At 36.3% G+C, this 19717-nt stretch overlaps 2 protein-coding genes across 9 annotated transcripts in view; one reads left to right on the forward strand and one right to left on the reverse strand.

Annotated features, from left to right (window-relative positions):
• Nucleotides 1-14834, forward strand: part of PKD2L2 (polycystin 2 like 2, transient receptor potential cation channel) — a 39844-nt gene extending 25010 nt beyond the window's left edge. Inside the window, exons 8-13 of one of the 3 annotated variants that reach the window (XM_029216977.1) lie at nucleotides 1222-1323; nucleotides 2787-2851; nucleotides 3449-3500; nucleotides 10384-10496; nucleotides 10937-11044; nucleotides 14176-14834. In XM_029216977.1, the coding sequence (XP_029072810.1) occupies nucleotides 1222-1323; nucleotides 2787-2851; nucleotides 3449-3500; nucleotides 10384-10496; nucleotides 10937-11033 (429 nt within the window). In that variant the 3' untranslated portion in view covers nucleotides 11034-11044; nucleotides 14176-14834. Of the gene's footprint in view, nucleotides 1-52; nucleotides 174-1221; nucleotides 1324-2786; nucleotides 2852-3445; nucleotides 3501-10383; nucleotides 10497-10936; nucleotides 11045-14175 lie in introns of all 3 variants that reach the window. The other 2 variants (XM_029216975.1, XM_029216976.1) reach the window with 2 other exon arrangements.
• FAM13B (family with sequence similarity 13 member B) overlaps nucleotides 14498-19717 on the reverse strand; it is an 86670-nt gene continuing 81450 nt past the window's right edge. For 5 of the 6 annotated variants that reach the window (XM_029216973.1, XM_029216972.1, XM_029216970.1 and 2 more), the window contains 4 exons: nucleotides 17881-17964; nucleotides 17621-17787; nucleotides 16766-16867; nucleotides 14498-14724 (listed from right to left, as the gene is read on the reverse strand). In XM_029216973.1, the coding sequence (XP_029072806.1) occupies nucleotides 14601-14724; nucleotides 16766-16867; nucleotides 17621-17787; nucleotides 17881-17964 (477 nt within the window). In that variant the 3' untranslated portion in view covers nucleotides 14498-14600. The remainder of the gene's footprint in view (nucleotides 14725-16765; nucleotides 16868-17620; nucleotides 17788-17880; nucleotides 17965-19717) is intronic. The other variant, XM_029216969.1, reaches the window with a different exon arrangement.

A 19717-nucleotide genomic window follows, 5' to 3' on the forward strand; every position in this document is an offset into this window, starting at 1 on the left:
ATGTATGAAGACATATAGTATTTTCTAATGGTTTTCTTTTTTCCCATAAAAGATTCACACAATTTCGTATTGTTCTTGGAGATTTTAATTTTGCTGGTATTCAGCAAGCCAGTCGTATCTTGGGACCCATTTACTTCATCACTTTCATCTTTTTCGTGTTTTTTGTCCTGCTGGTAAGAATGACCATATATGTTCCCCTTTTTTGCTTACATTTTTCAGAATAAAAAATATAATTACCAATTTAGAAGAAATTATAGTATCACTGCTTAGCTGTCAGAACACTTTACATTTATTAAGAATGGTGTAGATTCCTAGTAATCCAGGGGGGTCCAAATGTTTTCAAGCTGTCCAATGGAGAATGTGATCATAATAGTTACCATCTTGGTAGTTATTGTGTGCCAAGAGTGTACTAAATCTTTTACATGTATAACTTGAAAGTTCCAGGTCTCTCCAGCCTGGGACATTTCATACCAGTAGGTACGAATTAGGCCATTCATATTCTGCCCATATTGCAACAGCTTTTGGCCCTTATGGATGAAAGCTCACACCCTTGTAATTTTTAGGAGTCCCCAGGACGGGTCTCTCACATGTGCTCAGGACAAATCTATTTGGCCTTCCTAATCAAGGAACCTTGCCTTTCTACTCAAGGCACTGCTACTGTCCTCCATGAAAACATTTTTTTGTCACACACAGCAGTTATCCCCTGATTGTGGGCAACAGTCCTCACAGTGACAGATCTGAGCCACAGTGAAAGGTGGAGAGGTGGGCTGGGAGTAAGAATACCCTCTCCACAGTTCTGTTTGTGTTATCTGGACATTAATATTTGTAAGAGCCCTAGTAAAATTGTGCATTTAAACAGCTCTATAGAATTTTAAAGAAAAAAAAAGAAATACCCTTATGAACATATATTATTCTAAGTTTTCTTCTGATATGTAACATTAATAAATTTATATATATATATATATAATTAACCAATGTATATGCACTATTTTACATTCTGCTTTTCCCATTTACCATAAACATACTTGCCCATATCCACACACTACACATTTCCCACTCTACTATATTATATATAGTCTGCATAGCCATATCTCTTATTGAGCACATGAGTTACTTTTAAAATTTTAATCTAATTTTACAAATCCCAGCACTTGTCAAAGTCATTGACAACATTTAAACTAAATTTTTATTGAAATACTTCATTTGAATATTTCTCCCCAGAACATGTTCTTGGCAATAATTAATGATACCTATTCTGAAGTGAAAGCTGACTATTCAATAGGCAGAAGGCCAGATTTTGAACTTGGTAAAATGATTAAAAAGGTATGTCAAATTCTTCTAATCAGAATTCTAAGACCAATCTTGTTCAGTTTATACTTTTGTAGTTTGAATAACACCTAAACCCCAAGTGGTAGTGCAGGGAGGACATTTGGGTTTTTTTGTTTTGGTCCACGGTTACTTATATTTGTATTATTTCAGTACCAGGAGAAATGTTCTCTGGCTTCAAAAATGTGACCAAAATTATTTCAGAGTTCAATGTATCAAAAAGCTACTGAGCACTAAATGCAAAGCACTTACTCTCTTCCCTCCCAAAGTTTTCAATTTAGATGCTGGTAAATTCCTATGAACAATCTGAACTCAGAACTCCTTTTGCCTTACCTTACTCACTTTCTGTAGTGGCAACACTCTCCTCAGTCACCCCTGGCTCAAAACCCTTGAACATTTCCTTTGTCCCTTATAATGGTCTGTTGCCAAGGCTTGTGTGTAAAGTTCACCTCTGTAGTTTTTGCTCACATTTGTGGAACTCAAAGACACTTTGAATTCTAACTGCCACCACTATGTTAGGTACTCAGTACTTTTCACCCGGACTTCTGTATGGTAACATCTTCTTAACTGTTCTAGCCTCCTTCCTGTGCCGGCCCAGTTTTGATCATATCACTTCTCTGCTCAAAATTCTTCAAAGTTTCCCTGGGCTTGTCAAAATAAGTCCAAATTCTTTATTCAAACATTCAAGGGCCTTTTCTAATCTCACAGTCTCAACCTATCTTTATTCACTATCATTGAACTAACTATACAATTTTTACCTTCTATGCCTCCATTCACAGCACTGTATGCCCCAGCTGTTTTGAGCACAGTGCTGTTTACCATGCTTGCTCTCATTGTCTCCTCTGGGCCTCTGCTCATGTCATTCCCTGACTCCCCAGTAATATTCCCTCTGCTCTCTTCGCTGACATTCTGTTCTCCCTGTCAGAGCAATCTTCCTTGTCCTCTCAATACCAACCTCACTGTGAACTGTAGCAGAGTCATGTGTGTACCATCTTGCCCATCTCTGCATACCCACAGCTCTAACCATAGCATTTCACACAGAAAAGGTCCTATAAGCTGTGGGGTTAATGGGGCTTAAGAACTCTGTCCAAGAACCTATCTGTAAAAGTAAACTATTAATATGTCCCCCAATGAACTTAACTGTGGGTTTTTTCATCTTTTATCTCTTGATTATGATGTTGGTTATGTGCATTAAAGTGTTAATATCATTAATGCAATAAATGTTAATAATATTTTTTAAAGATTTTTTTTTCCAAGTTCAAGTGTGATGCCCTCCAGCTTTTTCAGCAGCAGGCAGAAACCATAAGTAGTGACAAGGTGAAAAAAGATAATCATAGTATTTGCCTCTACATTTCTTTAGGGCAGCAGTCCCTAAAGTCAAGCATTCCCTATTTCCTTTACCTTGATCAAAAATTAACAATACAGAATATTATTTTTATGAACTTTTAAATTATGCTCAGAGTTACCACAATGCTCTCGAAAAACTCAAACTAAAGAAACCTGAAACAGATGAAGACAAGAAAAGGTAAGATGAATTTTCTTCAATTTTTAACTTACCATTTTAAAGCTCTGTATTATATTAGAAACTTACAGTGAGAGTGAGGTTTTGATTGCAAAACAACCACCATTCAATGTGCTGATTCTAAATAAACTGTCAAAACATTCAGTAGCACCTCATAATTTCTGAGAGTGTCATGAAACTCTACGCTAATTTAAAATTAATATAAGGCATGCCATGCCACTCAGAAAAAGGTTTAACACAAAGCTGCACAGGACAGTAAAGTCCCTCTAAAAAAGGAGGAAATGATTTTAGTCTACATTAAGTGCATGCTTTTAGCTATCAAAGTAAAAAAATCTTTAAACAAAATATTTAAGAATGTGCTTACATTTATTGCATAATTTTAGTGTCAAAATCTGGCAGTGGGACATAATAGAAACATGTTTTTATAGCTAGAGATATGATATAGAGAACCTATTAATGACCACATTTTCCAATTAATTAGTGTTATTAGAAAGAACAGAAATTAATTCAGATCCTTAATACAGATCTGGTTATATTTTATACTGTCATTTTCCTTTTTACTGTCATATACCTCTGATTTTTATTTTATATTCTCAGTAGGAAAAGCAGAGATTTGGCTGAACAAGCCAGAAGAGAAGGCTTTGATGAAAAAGTAAGATTTTAATTTTCTCGTAAAGAAGTGATAGCTTTATTAGAAAAAGTTCTGATTTAAGAACTGAATGATTTGCTTTTTTCAGAGCGGTAGCTGCCACCTCCAAATTTCTCCCAGAATCTAGATCCTTTCTTATTTAGGACAAATTGTTTGGATTCCAGATGATCCGTCTCTCTTATTGGTGCTCTTAGCCAGATACCCTTGTCCTACAGCTGTACCTTCACTGTGGGATTAGCACACAGGGTTTAGTGAGTATACTCTATTGAGATGATTATATAATTGTTCTCTTGTAATCATTAATGTGCTGAATCACTTAAATGATTTTTCTTATATTTCAAAACTGTAACATATATTCAAATGACTAAACATATATGTTTAATAAATAATTATGAAGCAAACCTCCACATACCACTACCAACCAAGTGAAAAAATAGAACATTGCTCTACTTCTGGATGCCTCCCACCCCCCAATATATTGAGAAAGAGGACAGCAGGGTCAAGAGATTGGAATAAGCAAACAAGTATGTATAATGCAGTGAGGTTTCTCATTATCAGACAATGGAATTGCAAAAATGGAAAGGCTGAAGGTTAAAATGAACCTTGTGGTGTTGGATTAGAATTGCAACTGTGTGTGTGTGTGTGTGCGCACGCGCGAATGTATCTTCTAACTCTGTCCACTGAGAAGGCTAGAGTGACATCCTAGTAGCAATGACACAACGAGCGTCCAGATCTTGGTTTCCAAATACCATTCTCCTCTAAAAGGAACCAGGGCTCCTTGGAAATACAGTTAATTCCAGGACTGGAAAGTATAGGTGCTTCATACTGTACTCCATATAGAATGATGGAGATCTGTTAAAAGGACACAAAAGTCAGCTTGAGTGGGGATCCCGCTGGCCAAGTGTGGGATTTTAAGCACTTAATGAATATTAATTTAAACCCACGGAATAAAATAGGATTCCATGAGTCCACACTGATCTAAATATATACATGAATAAAAGTCTGAGGAAGAATAGAACATTTCCATACCTCTCCACAAAATACTTACTAATTACAAAAAGAAAAAGAATAACATTACGGTGAAAAAGTCTAGAAAACAGAACCTTAATCAGTACTGGAACAAGCTGAAATTATATGCCACCTGACAGGACACTAAGAGAACACAGGATCCCTTCGGTAAAATTTCTGCCGAAGATGCATAACGCAACGAACCATCACACAATAAGAAACTGAGGGACATTCTATGAAATACTGGCCTATAGACTTCAGAAGTTTCAAGGTCATGAAAGTCAAGGTAAAGCTGAGGAACTACACCAGACTGAGATTAAAAGATGGGCAAATACAATGCATAATCATGGACTGGATCTTTTTACAATAAAGGGCATCATTGGGACACTGGTAAATTTGAATGGGGGACTGAGGATTTAGATGGTAATAATCTATCAATATTAATTTTCTGATTCTGATGATTATACTGTGCTTATATAAAGGAGAATGTCCTTGTATGCAGGAAATACACACTGAAGTATTCAGGGACAATAAGGCATTCATGTTGGCAACTTCAAATACTTCAGAGGATAAAAACTATTTGTATTGTTCTTATAACTTTTCTGTAAGTTTGAGATTCTTTTAAAAAACAAAACTATAATTCAATAAACCATTTCTGAAATAAAAGACAATGTATATTGAAAGACATACTATGTACCTGGGAAAAATTACCTAAAATGAACATGAGACTTATCCAAGCAAAATTTGGATTTACTTACAAGGAAAAGAGAATTAGGTTAGCATAACACCATTCAACACCATAAATCAACAGAACAACACCTACAATATAGCAAGGAAAGAAAATGTAGGCCAAGCCTTTTTTATATGCAGCAAAGCTGTGTTTCAAGTATGAAGGCTCTAACAGTTTTGAACATGTAAGAACTTGGGGAATACCACTGTATTCCTGAGGATTCCATGTGAGGATCATCTTCAGCCAAACAAGAGATGACTGAGAAATTTTAGAAAAAAGAAGGAAGAGAGAAGGTATAAAGTAAAAAAAGCTGACTGATTATTTCATATGTAATAGCTAAAAAGTTGAAGAATTATCATTTAGAGTTAATAGCCCAAAAGAAGAAACTTTAGCATATTTAAGAGCACAGTAGTAAATTAAAAAGATATTGTTTTATTAATTTTAAAACACATTTTTCCACATTTTAATATCTCTGAAATCAAGATGTGCCTTATATTTGACAATGTGCCATATTTTAACTGGTGGCATTTTTTTCCCTAAGTGGTACATAAAATAATGGTGTAATGGTCTTACGATAGACTCCATCTCTCAGATACAATAAAATACAGTAATATGATTAAATATACTTGGGTAGTAGAGGGAAAAGAAATGAGGAGGAAGAAATTATAACCTAATTTTTTTGTTGAACTTGTTTGGTTCTTGTTGAGGGAACCAAAACGAGAAGAGATGACGGAGGATGTATAAAAAGATACGTGAATAAAAACAGACCACTAAAACAAAAATACATACATTCTTAAAGGGAAGCAGTACCAAATCAAAAAAGAAAACTAATAATATGCCACATGGTAGAAGACTGTAAATATACCTTAAAACAATATAACTGTGACCAGATATATCTGACATATCAGTAAAGACAAATAAGCTTAATTTACTTAAAAAGAAAAAGAAAATATTTTCAGATTGAATCACAGAGTAACACCCAATTCTATGATATAGCCTAAAATATATACCTAAAACAAAGTGATTTAGAAAAGTTAAGTATAAAAGCATGAGCCAAGGTATAAAAGGCAAGGAAAAGTTATCAGAGGACACAATATAAGTCAAGGTAGAATTCTAGAAAAAAGTTCTAAATGAGATGAAGGGCACTTTATAAGGCTAAGATCAATTTTAATAGTTATGATTATCTATGCAACAAATAATATGGTATAAACTTCCATAAAGACTACTAGACTTATAAAAGGAAAAACATACAAGAATACACTAAAGTAAAGAACAGATCAAGAAAAATGAAAGGATTAAAAATATATATATAATGAATGAAGTCTGTACTCCAAGAAGATACACCTGTTTTTCAAAACCCCTTCATGAAAATAGATATATTGGGCCAAAAAGAAAACCTCAATAAACTGAAAATAAAATTTATCAAAACTGAGCCCAAAAGAGATTTTTAAAAGCTTAAACAAATCCATTCTGTAGAAGAAATGAAGTCATCAAAGAGCTACCTCTGAAATAAATCAGGCCCAGATGGTTTCATATGGAAATTTTACCAGATTTTTAAAGAATAAATAATTTCAAGCTATTTGAGCTGTTCCAGAGCAAAGAGAAAATTGAAAATTTCCAAATTATTTTTATAAAATAATTTTAGAATCACTATGTAGTGATTCTAAAACCTAGTAAAGATTGTATCCAAAATTTAATTAATTAATTAAAAAAAACAAAATATCACTTATAAATCTTGAAGCAAAAATCCTAAATATTAGCAAACAGAATCCAACAGAACACAATACCATGATTCAGATAGGGCTTATTCAAAGAATGAGAAGATGATTCAAAACTGTATAATCAACTAATTACCATAATCCGTTCTATTTATAGATCAAAAAAAGGAAAACTATTATTTTCCATAGATGCTGGGTATTTGATAAGATTCAACATCCAACTTTGAGGGGGAAAACAAAACAGGAATCAATGGACTCCTCCTTGACATGATAAAAACAAATTTATCTCACCCCAAAGCTAGCACCTTATCTAATAGGGAAACATTGGACATGTCAAGGACAAGACAAGGATGTATTGGAGGGATCAGACAGAAGAATTAAGCAAGAGGGCTTCCCTGGTGGCGCAGTGGTTGAAAGTCCGCCTGCTGATGCAGGGGACACAGGTTCGTGCCCCGGTCCGGGAAGATCCCACATGCCGCGGAGCGGCTGGGCCCGTGAGCCATGGCCGCTGAGCCTGCGCGTCCCGAGCCTGTGCTCCGCAACGGGAGAGGCCACAACAGTGAGAGGCCCATGTACCGCAAAAAAAAAAAAAAAAAAAAAAAAAAAGAATTAAGAGAAATACATGAGAAGTACAAAAGTAGAAAAGGATGAGGTAAAAACTACCTCTGTTTGAGATATGGTTCTCTTTCTCAGGTATACAATGAACTGAAAAATTATGACAAAAAGAGATTAAGTAGTAGGAAAAAATAATTTACATAGTCATGTCATATATGCAAACATCAACCAGCTCATTAAAAATTATAATAGAAGAAACAATAGCAACAAAATAGAAAATGCCCAGGGACTAATTTTTAAATGTTTAAAACCAAGATATGGAAAAATTTAAAACATTCTTTAAAGGCAAACATACACCTGACCAAATGACATACTTATTACATGTATGAGGACCTAGTCAGGAAAATGGAAACCATACTATACATTTCAAACAGAGAAAATTTATTACAGGGAATTGGTTACACAGGTATTGGAAAATAGAAAAAGTAAAAACACTGAAGCAACTCATAAGTAATAACTGTAGGAGGATGCTACCACTCCCATGGCTAAAGTTACAAAAGGTGGGTTTATTGGAACCTAAGACACTTAAGGGGCCTGAAGCTGCTGCTCAGACCTCTGAGGTCACCCTCCTCCCACCCCTACTGCTCCTGATACTTCTGAGGGAGTATGATGAAGCTGGTGCTGGGTATGCCAAAAGAAGCTGGACAACTGCAGCCTGGAGCCAACTACCATTCTATCAGCAATGCTGATAGAAAGAAAACAAGAAGAACTTTCTCCCCTCCATCGTCCAGTGAGGCAGAACCTAACAAATCTGGTAGCAAGACAGTCTAGGGAATAAGGTTTGCGAAGCCTGAGATCCAGCATAAAGAGCATAAAAGAGCATAAGAGTTTAGGAGGGCAAATTTTGAGTTGAGAGATATTAGCTAAACGGTCAGCTGAATTCACCCGCTTTGGCTGTTTAGTACACATCTGTACTTCCATAAAATGACAGTAATTATTTCTAGCTTCCATCTAATAAGACAGAACTATCCTCTATGAAAATGGAGGCCCTCTTATTCTCTCCCCAAAAGTGGAGAAGCAAAGTCCCAAGAGTAATTGTATCCATCTCTGGGTGACGTTAAGACCTTTTCTACTCGAATCACAATTCCTTAAGAATTTAATGTTTAAACTACAGAGTTTTAGACATGGAAGTATTAAGAGGCACCCCTCAGAGAATTCCCTGAGTTCCAAACAGAGCCCTCTCTGAACCCATTTTGTAGCAGCACCAATTTCCCCTTGGTAATTGGGATCAGTCACCTCAATCACTTCTTAGCCTGCTGGTTCGGTAGCCTGAGGAATCCCAAATAGCCAGGTGGCGGTCTCAAACTCTTAAGTCAATTGTGTCCCTTGGTGGAGGCACACTGTCTATAAGGGTCTGTTTATTTGGACCTTCTCTGCTACCAACCAGTCATCAGTTAGGGGCCAGTCAGAAAAACAGAAACACACGAGGTAGCTCAAAAAGAGGGGGTTTACTTCACAGAATTCATTTCTGAGGCATGAGAGGTCTGTAAGAACCATTGCAGAACACTGAATTAATCCAGAAACAATTATAAGCAGCAGCTACCACCTGCAGGGAAGAGGTGGGTTGACTAGAACCTAGGAGCTTGAGCAAATGCCCCCACATAGTTGCTGCTCTATGAGGAAAGGTATTACTTTCCTGTGAATGTCAAGGAAGGCTTCATAGAAAAAGCGATGGTTGAGATGGGTTTTTTGAAGGATGCATCGTTTACCAGGCAGTCTATTCAATGCATATTACTAATGCGTCCACATTTTAATAGACCTGGTCATTTAGAAATATTTGTGGGGCCCACCACTTTTTTAACATCACATTATAAGTACTGGTAAATATGTCAAAACATAGGTGCTGTAATGTGGCTGAAATAAAACTAGAAAGATTGAAAACCACCCTTTCCTACTTCGGATATGTTGGTTTAAAGACAAACACTTTCTGATATATAGCACAGCTCCTCTGGCCAGAACAGCATCCATTTATCAGGTAAACAATGTATGAACTTGGGCATCACCATTCTCTCTGAGGAAGGTAATCAGAACCCTTATACAGGGATCCACTTTGCTACTTAACATTACTGTTGGAGCAGGGCAATAGCATACCGATCTACTGAAAAGTCTTTGCATCGTATCTGGGTGCACTGTCTCTTCTTTCCCTCTTTTTCTAGGGCTGTTTCTATTTTCCATAACATAACAGAGCATTTTTTCTAAAGTTGGGAAAAAGGTATTTGGACACTAAAAGGAAAATGGGTGGGTAGTGAGCACAAAGCACAGAAAGGGCTCTTTAGGATCAGAGAAGGATACAGCAAGAATCTTCTGGTATGAGGAGCTTATTCTGGGGTATGTAGACAGATTGGAGTACACAGATTGATGCAGTAATTATGAAGAGGAGATCGGAAATTGTTAGGAGTCTGGCTGAGAAGCAGCTGGGAGGGCAAATAATACCCACAAACGTACTTTGATGTACACTTGCTTCATTATAGAACAGAGGTACAGAAAAGAACATCCCAGCTTTGGCCAAGTGAAGAATGGAGAATATCAGCTGGAGATGCAGAGGGGAAGAGGCAGTGAAAAGGGAATAAGACGATATTCATAATTTAAAAATCCCCTAACTCTGCTAAACAGTTTTAACACCAAGTTCTCTGAGGTGACTCTGCTAATGCATAGACCCAAAAATCAGGCAGGGCAAAAAGCCAGTGGGGCTCAAAATCACAGCCCTGGAGAGTAAAGTTTAAGATTCTCAACCCTGTGATGCTTGTGTGCCATGGGCCTGCAACAGAGAAAAATTTAAAGATTGCAGCTTATGCTTTTTCCTCTAACTTTACAGGAGATTCAAAGTGCAGAGCAGATGAAAAAATGGAAAGAGAGGCTTGAGAAAAAGTATTATTCTACAGAAATTCAAGATGACTACCAGCCTGTCACTCAACAAGAATTTCGAGAGTAAGCATTTGTTCTAACCAAGGTACTATGGGATATCGTGATATGGGGACTGGGGACATTCCACAATTTTCCTGAACCCAGAATCTCATTCTGTTAAGATGCCACTTTTTTTCCCCAATTTTTTACCCAACTTTAAAATGACACAGAAAGCACAAAACTCCATTTGTTTAAATGTAAGGTGAGAGCAAGACCAACTGCTTTTGTCCTTACATCTCTAAATAATAGACTGCCATTTATACTTGACACGCATAGCAGATACTGTGCTCCACACAGCTTTAGAATATTAGATCCATAACTGGCCATACTAGGCATATTTTGGGAGCTTAAAATACTATCTTCCCACTCAAAGTATTTCACAATAGGTGTTAATAACCTGCTGTCTCTTTATGTACAAAAATGTTACTGACTCATTCTCTACTTCCTTCTAAATTATCCTCTAGCCTCTTTTTATATGCTGTGGAGCTGGAGAAAGAATTACACTACGTCAGTTTAAAACTAAACCGAGTGATGAGAAAGGTTTCAGCTCTACAATATTGAGGCAAGTGGAGGTGAGAATCTGTGATACAATCATGGAACATTTCTAACGATTTATTCCTGTACTGAATTATTTCCTAAATTTGTCCCCATTTGGGGTACATTTTAAAAGCACAAAACTAGCTACCATCAAACTATCGTCAGGGTCAATGATAATCATCAAATGATTTCTAGGAATGGGACCCAATATATAATCCATGTGTATTACAACATGCCTCCACAGTATACACACACAGGTACACATGAAGACTTTTATAATGAGATTTATTATTAAATTCTAGGAATATGAACGGAAAGTATAAAATAATATTGCTTTTAGTTCTTAGGGCAGGTCTCTAATTAATAGTTCAATAAGTCAGTAAAGATAGTTTTCTCAGTGCTACACAGAGTATTAGAACTGTTGGTATTCTCATCATGTGCCATGTTCTAATTTCTCTAGCCAAAGGTAAATTAATAACTGCTTAGGATTCTAGAAAACCATTATATAAGACCCCAAGTAAAATAATCTCACCTCCACTCTTCCCAGTTGGAAGTCTCCTGGAAAAAGGCAAAGTGTAGAAGAACAAACTTCCCAACCACCTACAGAAATTTCACTAATATCTTCAAACTAGAAATTCATCTAGACAGTTTCTAAAGTAACACATTTGAAGCTTCCCAAAAGTGCTTCCTCGACTACTTTAAAAGTAAACTATCCTTTAAAACATAAAATAAAAGAGCCAGGCAGGAGCATCAAGGTTATAAGAAGTTATGTTTGAAAAGTGTAAATGAGGGTGTTGCAAAAGCCCTGTATGGATGGTTGGCAAGTTTTGGATGGCTGGCATTTTGGAAATTGGAAGGAAACTCTTCTAATATAGGTTACATAAGCCCTCCTAGAAGAGCCATATGTTATACGTTCTCTTAGCCCAAGTAACATCATTTGACCATAGACTTCCACATTGTGCTCAACAGTCCCTGGACTGTAAAACTCAAATAAAGGAATTGTTAAATATACCCACCTTCCTTAAGCCAAGCTCTTCTCTTAGAGACTGCATGTCAAGTTTTCTTAATAAGATAATTCACTGCAACAAGAAATGCTGACTATTCTCTCTGCATCTTCTCCCTAGATTTCCAAAGAGAATCAACAACATGGCCTTTCCTTGTCTTACCACTCCCTAGAGCTGTAGACAGTCACGTGGTTTAGTAACCTTGCTGTCTCCCCACATGGTCCCTGGTTGGGGTAATTCAAACAAAGCCTGAGAACATTAAGGCAAGGGAACACTTGAGGGTTTTATTTCTTCTTTTTAAACATCTAGTGAAAAAAACAAAAAACATTTACAATGACTTAGAACATTAAAGTTCTTTTATTACAAAAGTCTATACAATGAAGTGCCAAACACAGCAATGCAATTATGCTTGTAGTTGTATATATCTATATATTGTTTGTATATAGATATACAGTTTTTACTTGTACCAAAGTAAAATTATCACAAACTGCCTAATTCTACCACTTACTACTGAACTATGACACACAATACTGTCACATAGCATAAGTGCTGCCATGCCACTTTTTATCTATTCTACTCACAGCCAAACATTAACAGTGAATAACCAACATCATGAAGCAGCTGTTAATTCTAAAATGAAACCAGTCAGGCCACTGACTTATAAAAATATGGTACTCATATAGATTTAGCATTATAAAGAAGGAATATATTATTTAAAACATTTAAATAGTGCATATGGACATTTTTGCATGTGGTATATAAAATAAAACACTCATATAAAACAATATACAGTGCACATTAAATAAGATGTTTGGATATACTCCTGTTGGAGACTGAAAGAAATTAACTAAATGTACACTGCATGATGAATTCAAATCAAAATGATAACATCTTTTGGTGTTCTCAATTTCACATTTCTAGGTGTACATTATGAATAACCTAGCTGTATCAAAAGGAAACCACACGAAAAGGGCTGGATTTAGTGCTTTATTCCCCAATGACACGTTCACTACCAAGGAACATTCCCTCCCCCCAAAAAAGGCATTGCACACACAGGTGAAATGTGAAGTACTAGAAATGCTACTTATTATCAAGCTACTTCATGTGCTATGTAATAGTGCCAGAAGTCTGAGGTTCATGCTTCCCTCACCTTATTAAAGGATGCTGTAAAAGTCCATTTTTGTATGGAACAAATTATGAATATTAGCTAGTTAAGAAAACCATGCATGAGTCACTGCATGCAAAACATGGGCACAAAGTGAGACACTCATCAATCCAAAAAAGCACCAGGAAAAAAAGAACACTTAGATTAAGCCTGATCAGAATATGCTGTTAATGACTATCATATTGTTAGCACAAATAAAGTCACCATTCTGTGAAAATAATTAGCAGAATTATACCAGGAAAGAACCTGAAGAAAAGCCATGCAAAGCCAGAGAAAAAAAGATATGCTTAGAGTGTATGACAAGGGGCATACCACAATACACCTATAACCAGATGCTTTAAACAGCTTGTGATTGAGCAAAAGGTGATCCCTTTAGAGGATGTTTTCTTTATGGATTTTGCTGATTAAAAAAGAAAAAAAAATGATGCAACCCCTTGAAGGTACATGTAAAAATGCAGTGGTATAGCCCTTGTTAAGAATAGATTTACTTCAGGCATAATGATTCTTTTGCCAATTTAAGCCCATTTGATTGAACACACAAATCTGAGCACCATCAGAGTTCCTACATACTGACATGGCTATTTTCTCACATTATCTGGAGGTGGGTAGGGGGAAAAAATGCAGGATCTAATCCAGACAAATCACATCATCACCAACTGATAAACGGTAACTGAGGAAACAAACAGTAACTTAAGTCCCAAAGGCAGCATGTGATATAATTCAGTTCTGTGTGTGATGTGTGCTGTGTGTTTTCACTATACTAATAAGCAAGGTCACTTTTTGGTCTACCCGCTGTTATCTTCATCCAGGAGCTGTGTGACCACTGAATTGCAAAATTCTGCTAACATACTACCTGTGAGAAAGTGTCACTTTGGGAATTTAACAGAAATATGTTCCACAGTAGGACTTGAAATTTCAGTTGATTTTGGTTTTCTAAGAAAACACAGAACATAGTTGCAAATGTGCACATTTATAGGCTTTTCTTTCAAATTTTCAGTCATTCTGTAAGAAAAAGGCAACTGAAGAAGAATTCAATGTGAAGATTTTCCTCTCAATTTTCTTGAGTAATGAAAAACAAAATAATAAAGTTGGTAATAACAAAAAGCTTCTATCTCCAAAGTTCTTAAAGTTGAAATGATAAAATATTAGTCTTCTACTAACACGATGTATCTGTAGTACAAAACAATGAAGAAAAGTGGATGTTTGCTAAAGGTAGAGGGGCAGTCTGTGGTTAACATGGAACATCGCACTCCCTAGACAGGGTCTACTTACCCTCCCATCATTTCTCTAGTGGCACCACCAGCAAGTACAAAATGAGACTCTGTGAGTGCCTGACAAAATGAACTTAAGTACCAGCCAAGTACACATGATGATAGCTTCAGGGAATACAACTGATTTTATGATGTTTTCAAGGACCATATTTTATATGGATTTTGAAGAATCTTGTTTGCTGATAAGAACTTCAAGAAGCCTAAGCTTGGCTTTAATTTTCTTGTACTCCCTGTACTCCTCAAGCACTGGAACACGATCCTCTTTCTGGGCATTCCTAGGGGAGAAAATAAAACCTAGAGATCATCTGGAAAATAAAGTCCCAGAAGTTGTCGTAATGAGAGACAGAATATTACCCAATACAAACTCAAATAAAAAACTGTTCTGCCAGAAAAAAAAAGATTATTGGACTAATTCCCTTCATCCCAATGGAATATTCCTAGAACACTTCTAATTTTGATGTATTTCTCTATTGACAGATTAATTGATGATATTAGTATCAATGATGATTGCAGGTAACTACAGATAATCAAATATTTTAATAAGACATGAGCTACTAGACTCTGTCAGGTCTGTGAGTGTATACTAAGTGCTAGAGGCTACGCTGAGTCATTTCATACATTCCATACATTACTTAACTCTGGCTTCAGTGAATTAAGATGTAAAAGTATAACATCTTAGTGGTAGCGAAAAAATCATTTTTCTCACTTTATATTACTGACCCAAAGCAATTCAGTTTAATAACCAGGTAAAGCATCAAACTATCCTAATTACAAGCAAAGTTTTTTTCCAATAAGACAAAGAATTAGAAGGTACTTGGAAAACACACTTGAGATTTTTTTTAACCATATATGCCAACCTACGTAGAAGACTCTCAAACACAGTAGTCCCCCTCCTTATCCGTGGGGATACATTCCAAGACCCCAGTGGATGTCTGAAACCAAACCCTATATATACTATACATACATACCTATGATAAAGTTTAATTTATAAATTAGACACAGTAAGAGATTAACAATAACTAATAATAAAATAGAATAATTATAACAATACTCTGTAATAAAAGTTATGTGAATGCGGGCTCTCTCAAAACATCTTACAGTACAAGTTTAAAGCCTTTTCCGTACTAACTAAGCACTTATCATGCACTGTGGCCATAACTTCTGCAGTTTGAGGTATGACAGCAAAACTAGTAGGAATCTCTTTTTCCTTCTTCAAAATTTCATGGATAGATTCGTTATTATAGATCGGAGAGCACCTCAGCACGTGATTTTTTTCGTAGCCTCACTGAGTAAAGAACTTTCCCCTTTTCACCTGAAGTACTCTGTGGCTTCTCTTTGGCATATCTGAATTGCTAGCATCACTACTCTTGCGCTTTGGGGCATTAAGTAAAGTAAGGGTTACTTGAGCACAAGCACTGAGATACTGTGACGACGGATATGACAAACAAGATGGATACTAACTGACTAAAGGGCAGGATATGCTGGACAAAGGAATGCTTCACGTCCTGGGTGGGCCGGCACGAGATTTCATCACACTACTCAGGACACTGCACAGTTTAAACTTTATGAATTGTTTATTTCTAGAACTTTCCATTTAATATTTCTGGACCGCAATTAACCATGGAGTAATTGAAACTGCAAAGAGAAAGTGAAGAGGGGGGACTACTATAGAGCTATTGGCTTGGTAAGACCGTCTGGTAACATGGAAAAACTTTTCTGAGGCCTGAGATAAATAATCCTCATTTCTGGCCACAATCTGAAATAGAATGTATTTTTCTTACTTTTAAAAGAGTCCCACTGGGTCAACTGGGTATCACCCAGTTAGATAAAGGCACTTGCCATATTGTATTATAGGGGAGCCACATGACTGCCACACTGATACACACCTTGGAAATACGTGCCCTAGAATGACCCAACATGCAGCCTAAGCAGCAATGGTCTCAGTATAAGAATCCAAACTAGTTAGGATACCACTCATATTTGGGACCCTTTCCAAAAGGAGATCTCGTTTCACAAACACTTCCAAAAGGATGAGGATACTGAATTAAGGAACATAAAATAACTGCCACTCAACCAAGCGTTCTCTAGGACAATCCTGAAATATTTTGTCAGATGTTGTTTACTCCAGCTCTGACTTTTTCTTTCCATTAAGAGCAGGGCTGCACAGTATAAAGGAATGTTTTTTACCGTTATTTTCAATGCTAACATCCTTATATGCACAATTTATTTCTATTCTTATATATTTCTTTATTTCAACATATGGGCACTTGGGAGTTTAAGAAGAAAGAAGATTCAATTTTGTGATGCTCAACAAACCTTCCATTTTGTTGATAAAATGCTTCTTCAAATTCCCGTAACGTTTTACGTAGTTTCTTTTTTTCAGCTCTGGCTTTCCAAAGTTGTTCCAGTAATTCGGGCCTAAAATTGAAATGGGAAGAAAACATTTGACAGGGCACTTTTGATTCATTATGTTCTTAACAGTGTTTCTAACCCTGGCTGCAAAATCAAGCCAGCTGGGGAGCTTTTAGAATATACCAATGTCTTAGGTTTCACCTTGGAGCGACTAAATCAGAATAGCTGCTGGTAGGGCTCTGCATAAGTATTTAAAACAAAAACAAAAACAAAACAACTTTCCACGTGATCCTAAAGTGACGCCAGGGCTAACAACTAGAACCAAAGGCCACATCAAGTAAAGAAGCTCAAAGAGCACAAACTAACAGATGACTCTCAGCTGGTTCCAGCACTTTGTCATACAGCAAACGTAGGATTTTGGGTTTATTTATTTATTTATTTATTGCGGTACGCGGACCTCTCACTGTTGTGGCCTCTCCCATTGCGGAGCACAGGCTCCGGATGCGCAGGCTCAGCGGCCATGGCTCACGGGCCCAGCCGCTCTGCAGCACGTGGGACCTTCCCAGACCGGGGCACAAACCCGTGTCCCCTGCATCAGCAGGCGGACTCAACCACTGCGCCACCAGGGAAGCCCGTTTTTTTAATTTTTAAAACACACTAATTTTCAATAAAGAAAATGTGAATCACAACATGTATTTGTAAAGCACACTTTTCAAAATGGGTGTATTTCTTTTCTTTACTCAATTATTTAACACTGAATTTCTTTGCATATAAATTTTATTACATGAATAGGCTAAAATCACAAACCAGGATACATACATAGAAGCTGCTCGAGTACTTGACAATCGGAGATCTAGAGCCAGTTTTTCTTGATTTTCTTCCATATCAGATTCTGAGTTTTCCAGCGAAGACTGTGCCTGTACAGCAGTTTTCAAGATATCAGTTAACTCAGAGGACAAACTAACACCATCTTCTTCTTCTTCTTCCTAAAAATATATCCAAACAGAGAATCAAACATGCCATGATTTCAATTTTTCCTTTAGGAAAAAGATCAGAGAATAATTTCTCTTAAGGATTACCTTGATTTCTTCAAAAAAATGTGCAGTTTCTCCTTCTATGATTGGCTGTAACATCTGACCCCTTCGCTTGGTGGATGGAGATCCCTGTAACAATAAACATATAAGTGGGTTACATTTTAAGTATTTAAAATGTTCAATGAAGATTCACTTCACTATTACAGTTAAAATAAAGTTTAATAGATCTTAAAACTTTATTTTCAAAATTCTAACCATATGCTTTAAAATTTTTTAGGAATTCTTTACTAAATTTATTTTTGCTTTTTTCTTGTTATGTATCCATAAGAGTGACAAATGATAATTTATGTCTAGGTAATTCTAAAAGAGCTCATTCAATAAATGTTTTTAAAATTCTAAATAATAATGTGTGACATATTATTTAATTGGGAGCATTTTTCTTTTTAACCAAGCTGTCAACTTTTTTGGTCTGAGGACCCCTTTATACTCCTTTTTAAAAAATAACAGTTTCATTAAGATATAATTCATATACCATAGGGACTTCCCTGGTGGTTCAGTAGCTAAGACTCCATGCTCCCAATGCAGGGGGCCCGGGTTCGATCTCTGATCAGGGAACTAGATCCCACATGCCGCAACTAAGAGTTTGCATGCTGCAACTAAAGATCCTGCATGCCACAACTAGAAGATCCCACATGCCACAACGTAGATCCCGCCTGTGTGCCACAACTAAGGACCAACACTGCTAGCTAAATAAATAAATATTTTTAAAAAGATATAATTCATATACCATAAAATTCACTCTTTTAAAGTGTACAATTTAGTGGTTTTTAGTATATGCACAAAGTTGTACAACCATCACCACTATGTGATTCTAGAACATTTCATCACCCCAAAAGGAAACCCTGTACTCATGAGCCCTCTCTCCCCAGCCCATGGCAAACAACAATCTACTTTCTGTCTCAATGGGCTGGTCTATTCTGGATATTTCATATAAATGGAATCATACAATATGTGGCCTTTTGTGTCTGGCTTTTTTCACTTAGCATAAATGTTTTTAAGGTTTATCCAGGTTGTAGTGTGTACCAGTACTTCATCCCTTTGCATGGCTGAATAATATTCCACTATACAGATATACCCCATTATGTTTATCTATCAGTTGGCTGAACATCTGGACTGTTTTTACACTTTGGCTATTATGAACAATGCTACTCTGAAGACCTGTCTACAAATTTTTGTGCAGACATGTTTTCAATTCTCTTGGGTATATACCTAGGAAGAGAACTGCTAGGCCATATGGTAACTCTATGTTTAAACTTTTGAGGAACTGCTAGCACCATCTGTTGGAAAAACGATTCTTTCCTATTGTCTTGGCTTAATTTTTAGATTCCAAATTTCTCTTTACGACAGTCATATTTAGGCATCCATAAGATCTAGAAATGCTTCCTATAGACTCAATTTTTAAAAACAAATGTGTGGAATTCTAAGATGGTTTTCATAAATAAATTCAACGACTATTTATACTATTATGGAATTATGAAAATGTCAGTGACACACAAAAAATACCTTGTAATCAAAAGATAAAATCTGTATTAAACTATCTTATGTGTGAAAAGAACATAAACTATACAGGATTCACTGTTCAAAGAAAACTGATTATATCTAAATACTGTTAAGAGATGGCCAACTAAAAAAACAGCCAGTTAAAAAAGAATGTTTATATAAGGGCTAAATAAAAGGTGCTCAGAAGGCCACTGTGAACATTTCAAGAGGCCGTCAACATAAAAATGGCCTGCAAGCTTAAGCAAACCATAAGCTCCAGAGAATTAATTCCTAGGAGATGATGCAGAACGGGCACATGCTGTTTTCTATTTGAGCCTGAGAG

Source organism: Monodon monoceros, unplaced genomic scaffold (assembly GCF_005190385.1).
Source record: "Monodon monoceros isolate NGI ecotype Baffin Bay Population unplaced genomic scaffold, NGI_Narwhal_1 Super_Scaffold_12, whole genome shotgun sequence".
Lineage (NCBI taxonomy): Eukaryota > Metazoa > Chordata > Mammalia > Artiodactyla > Monodontidae > Monodon > Monodon monoceros.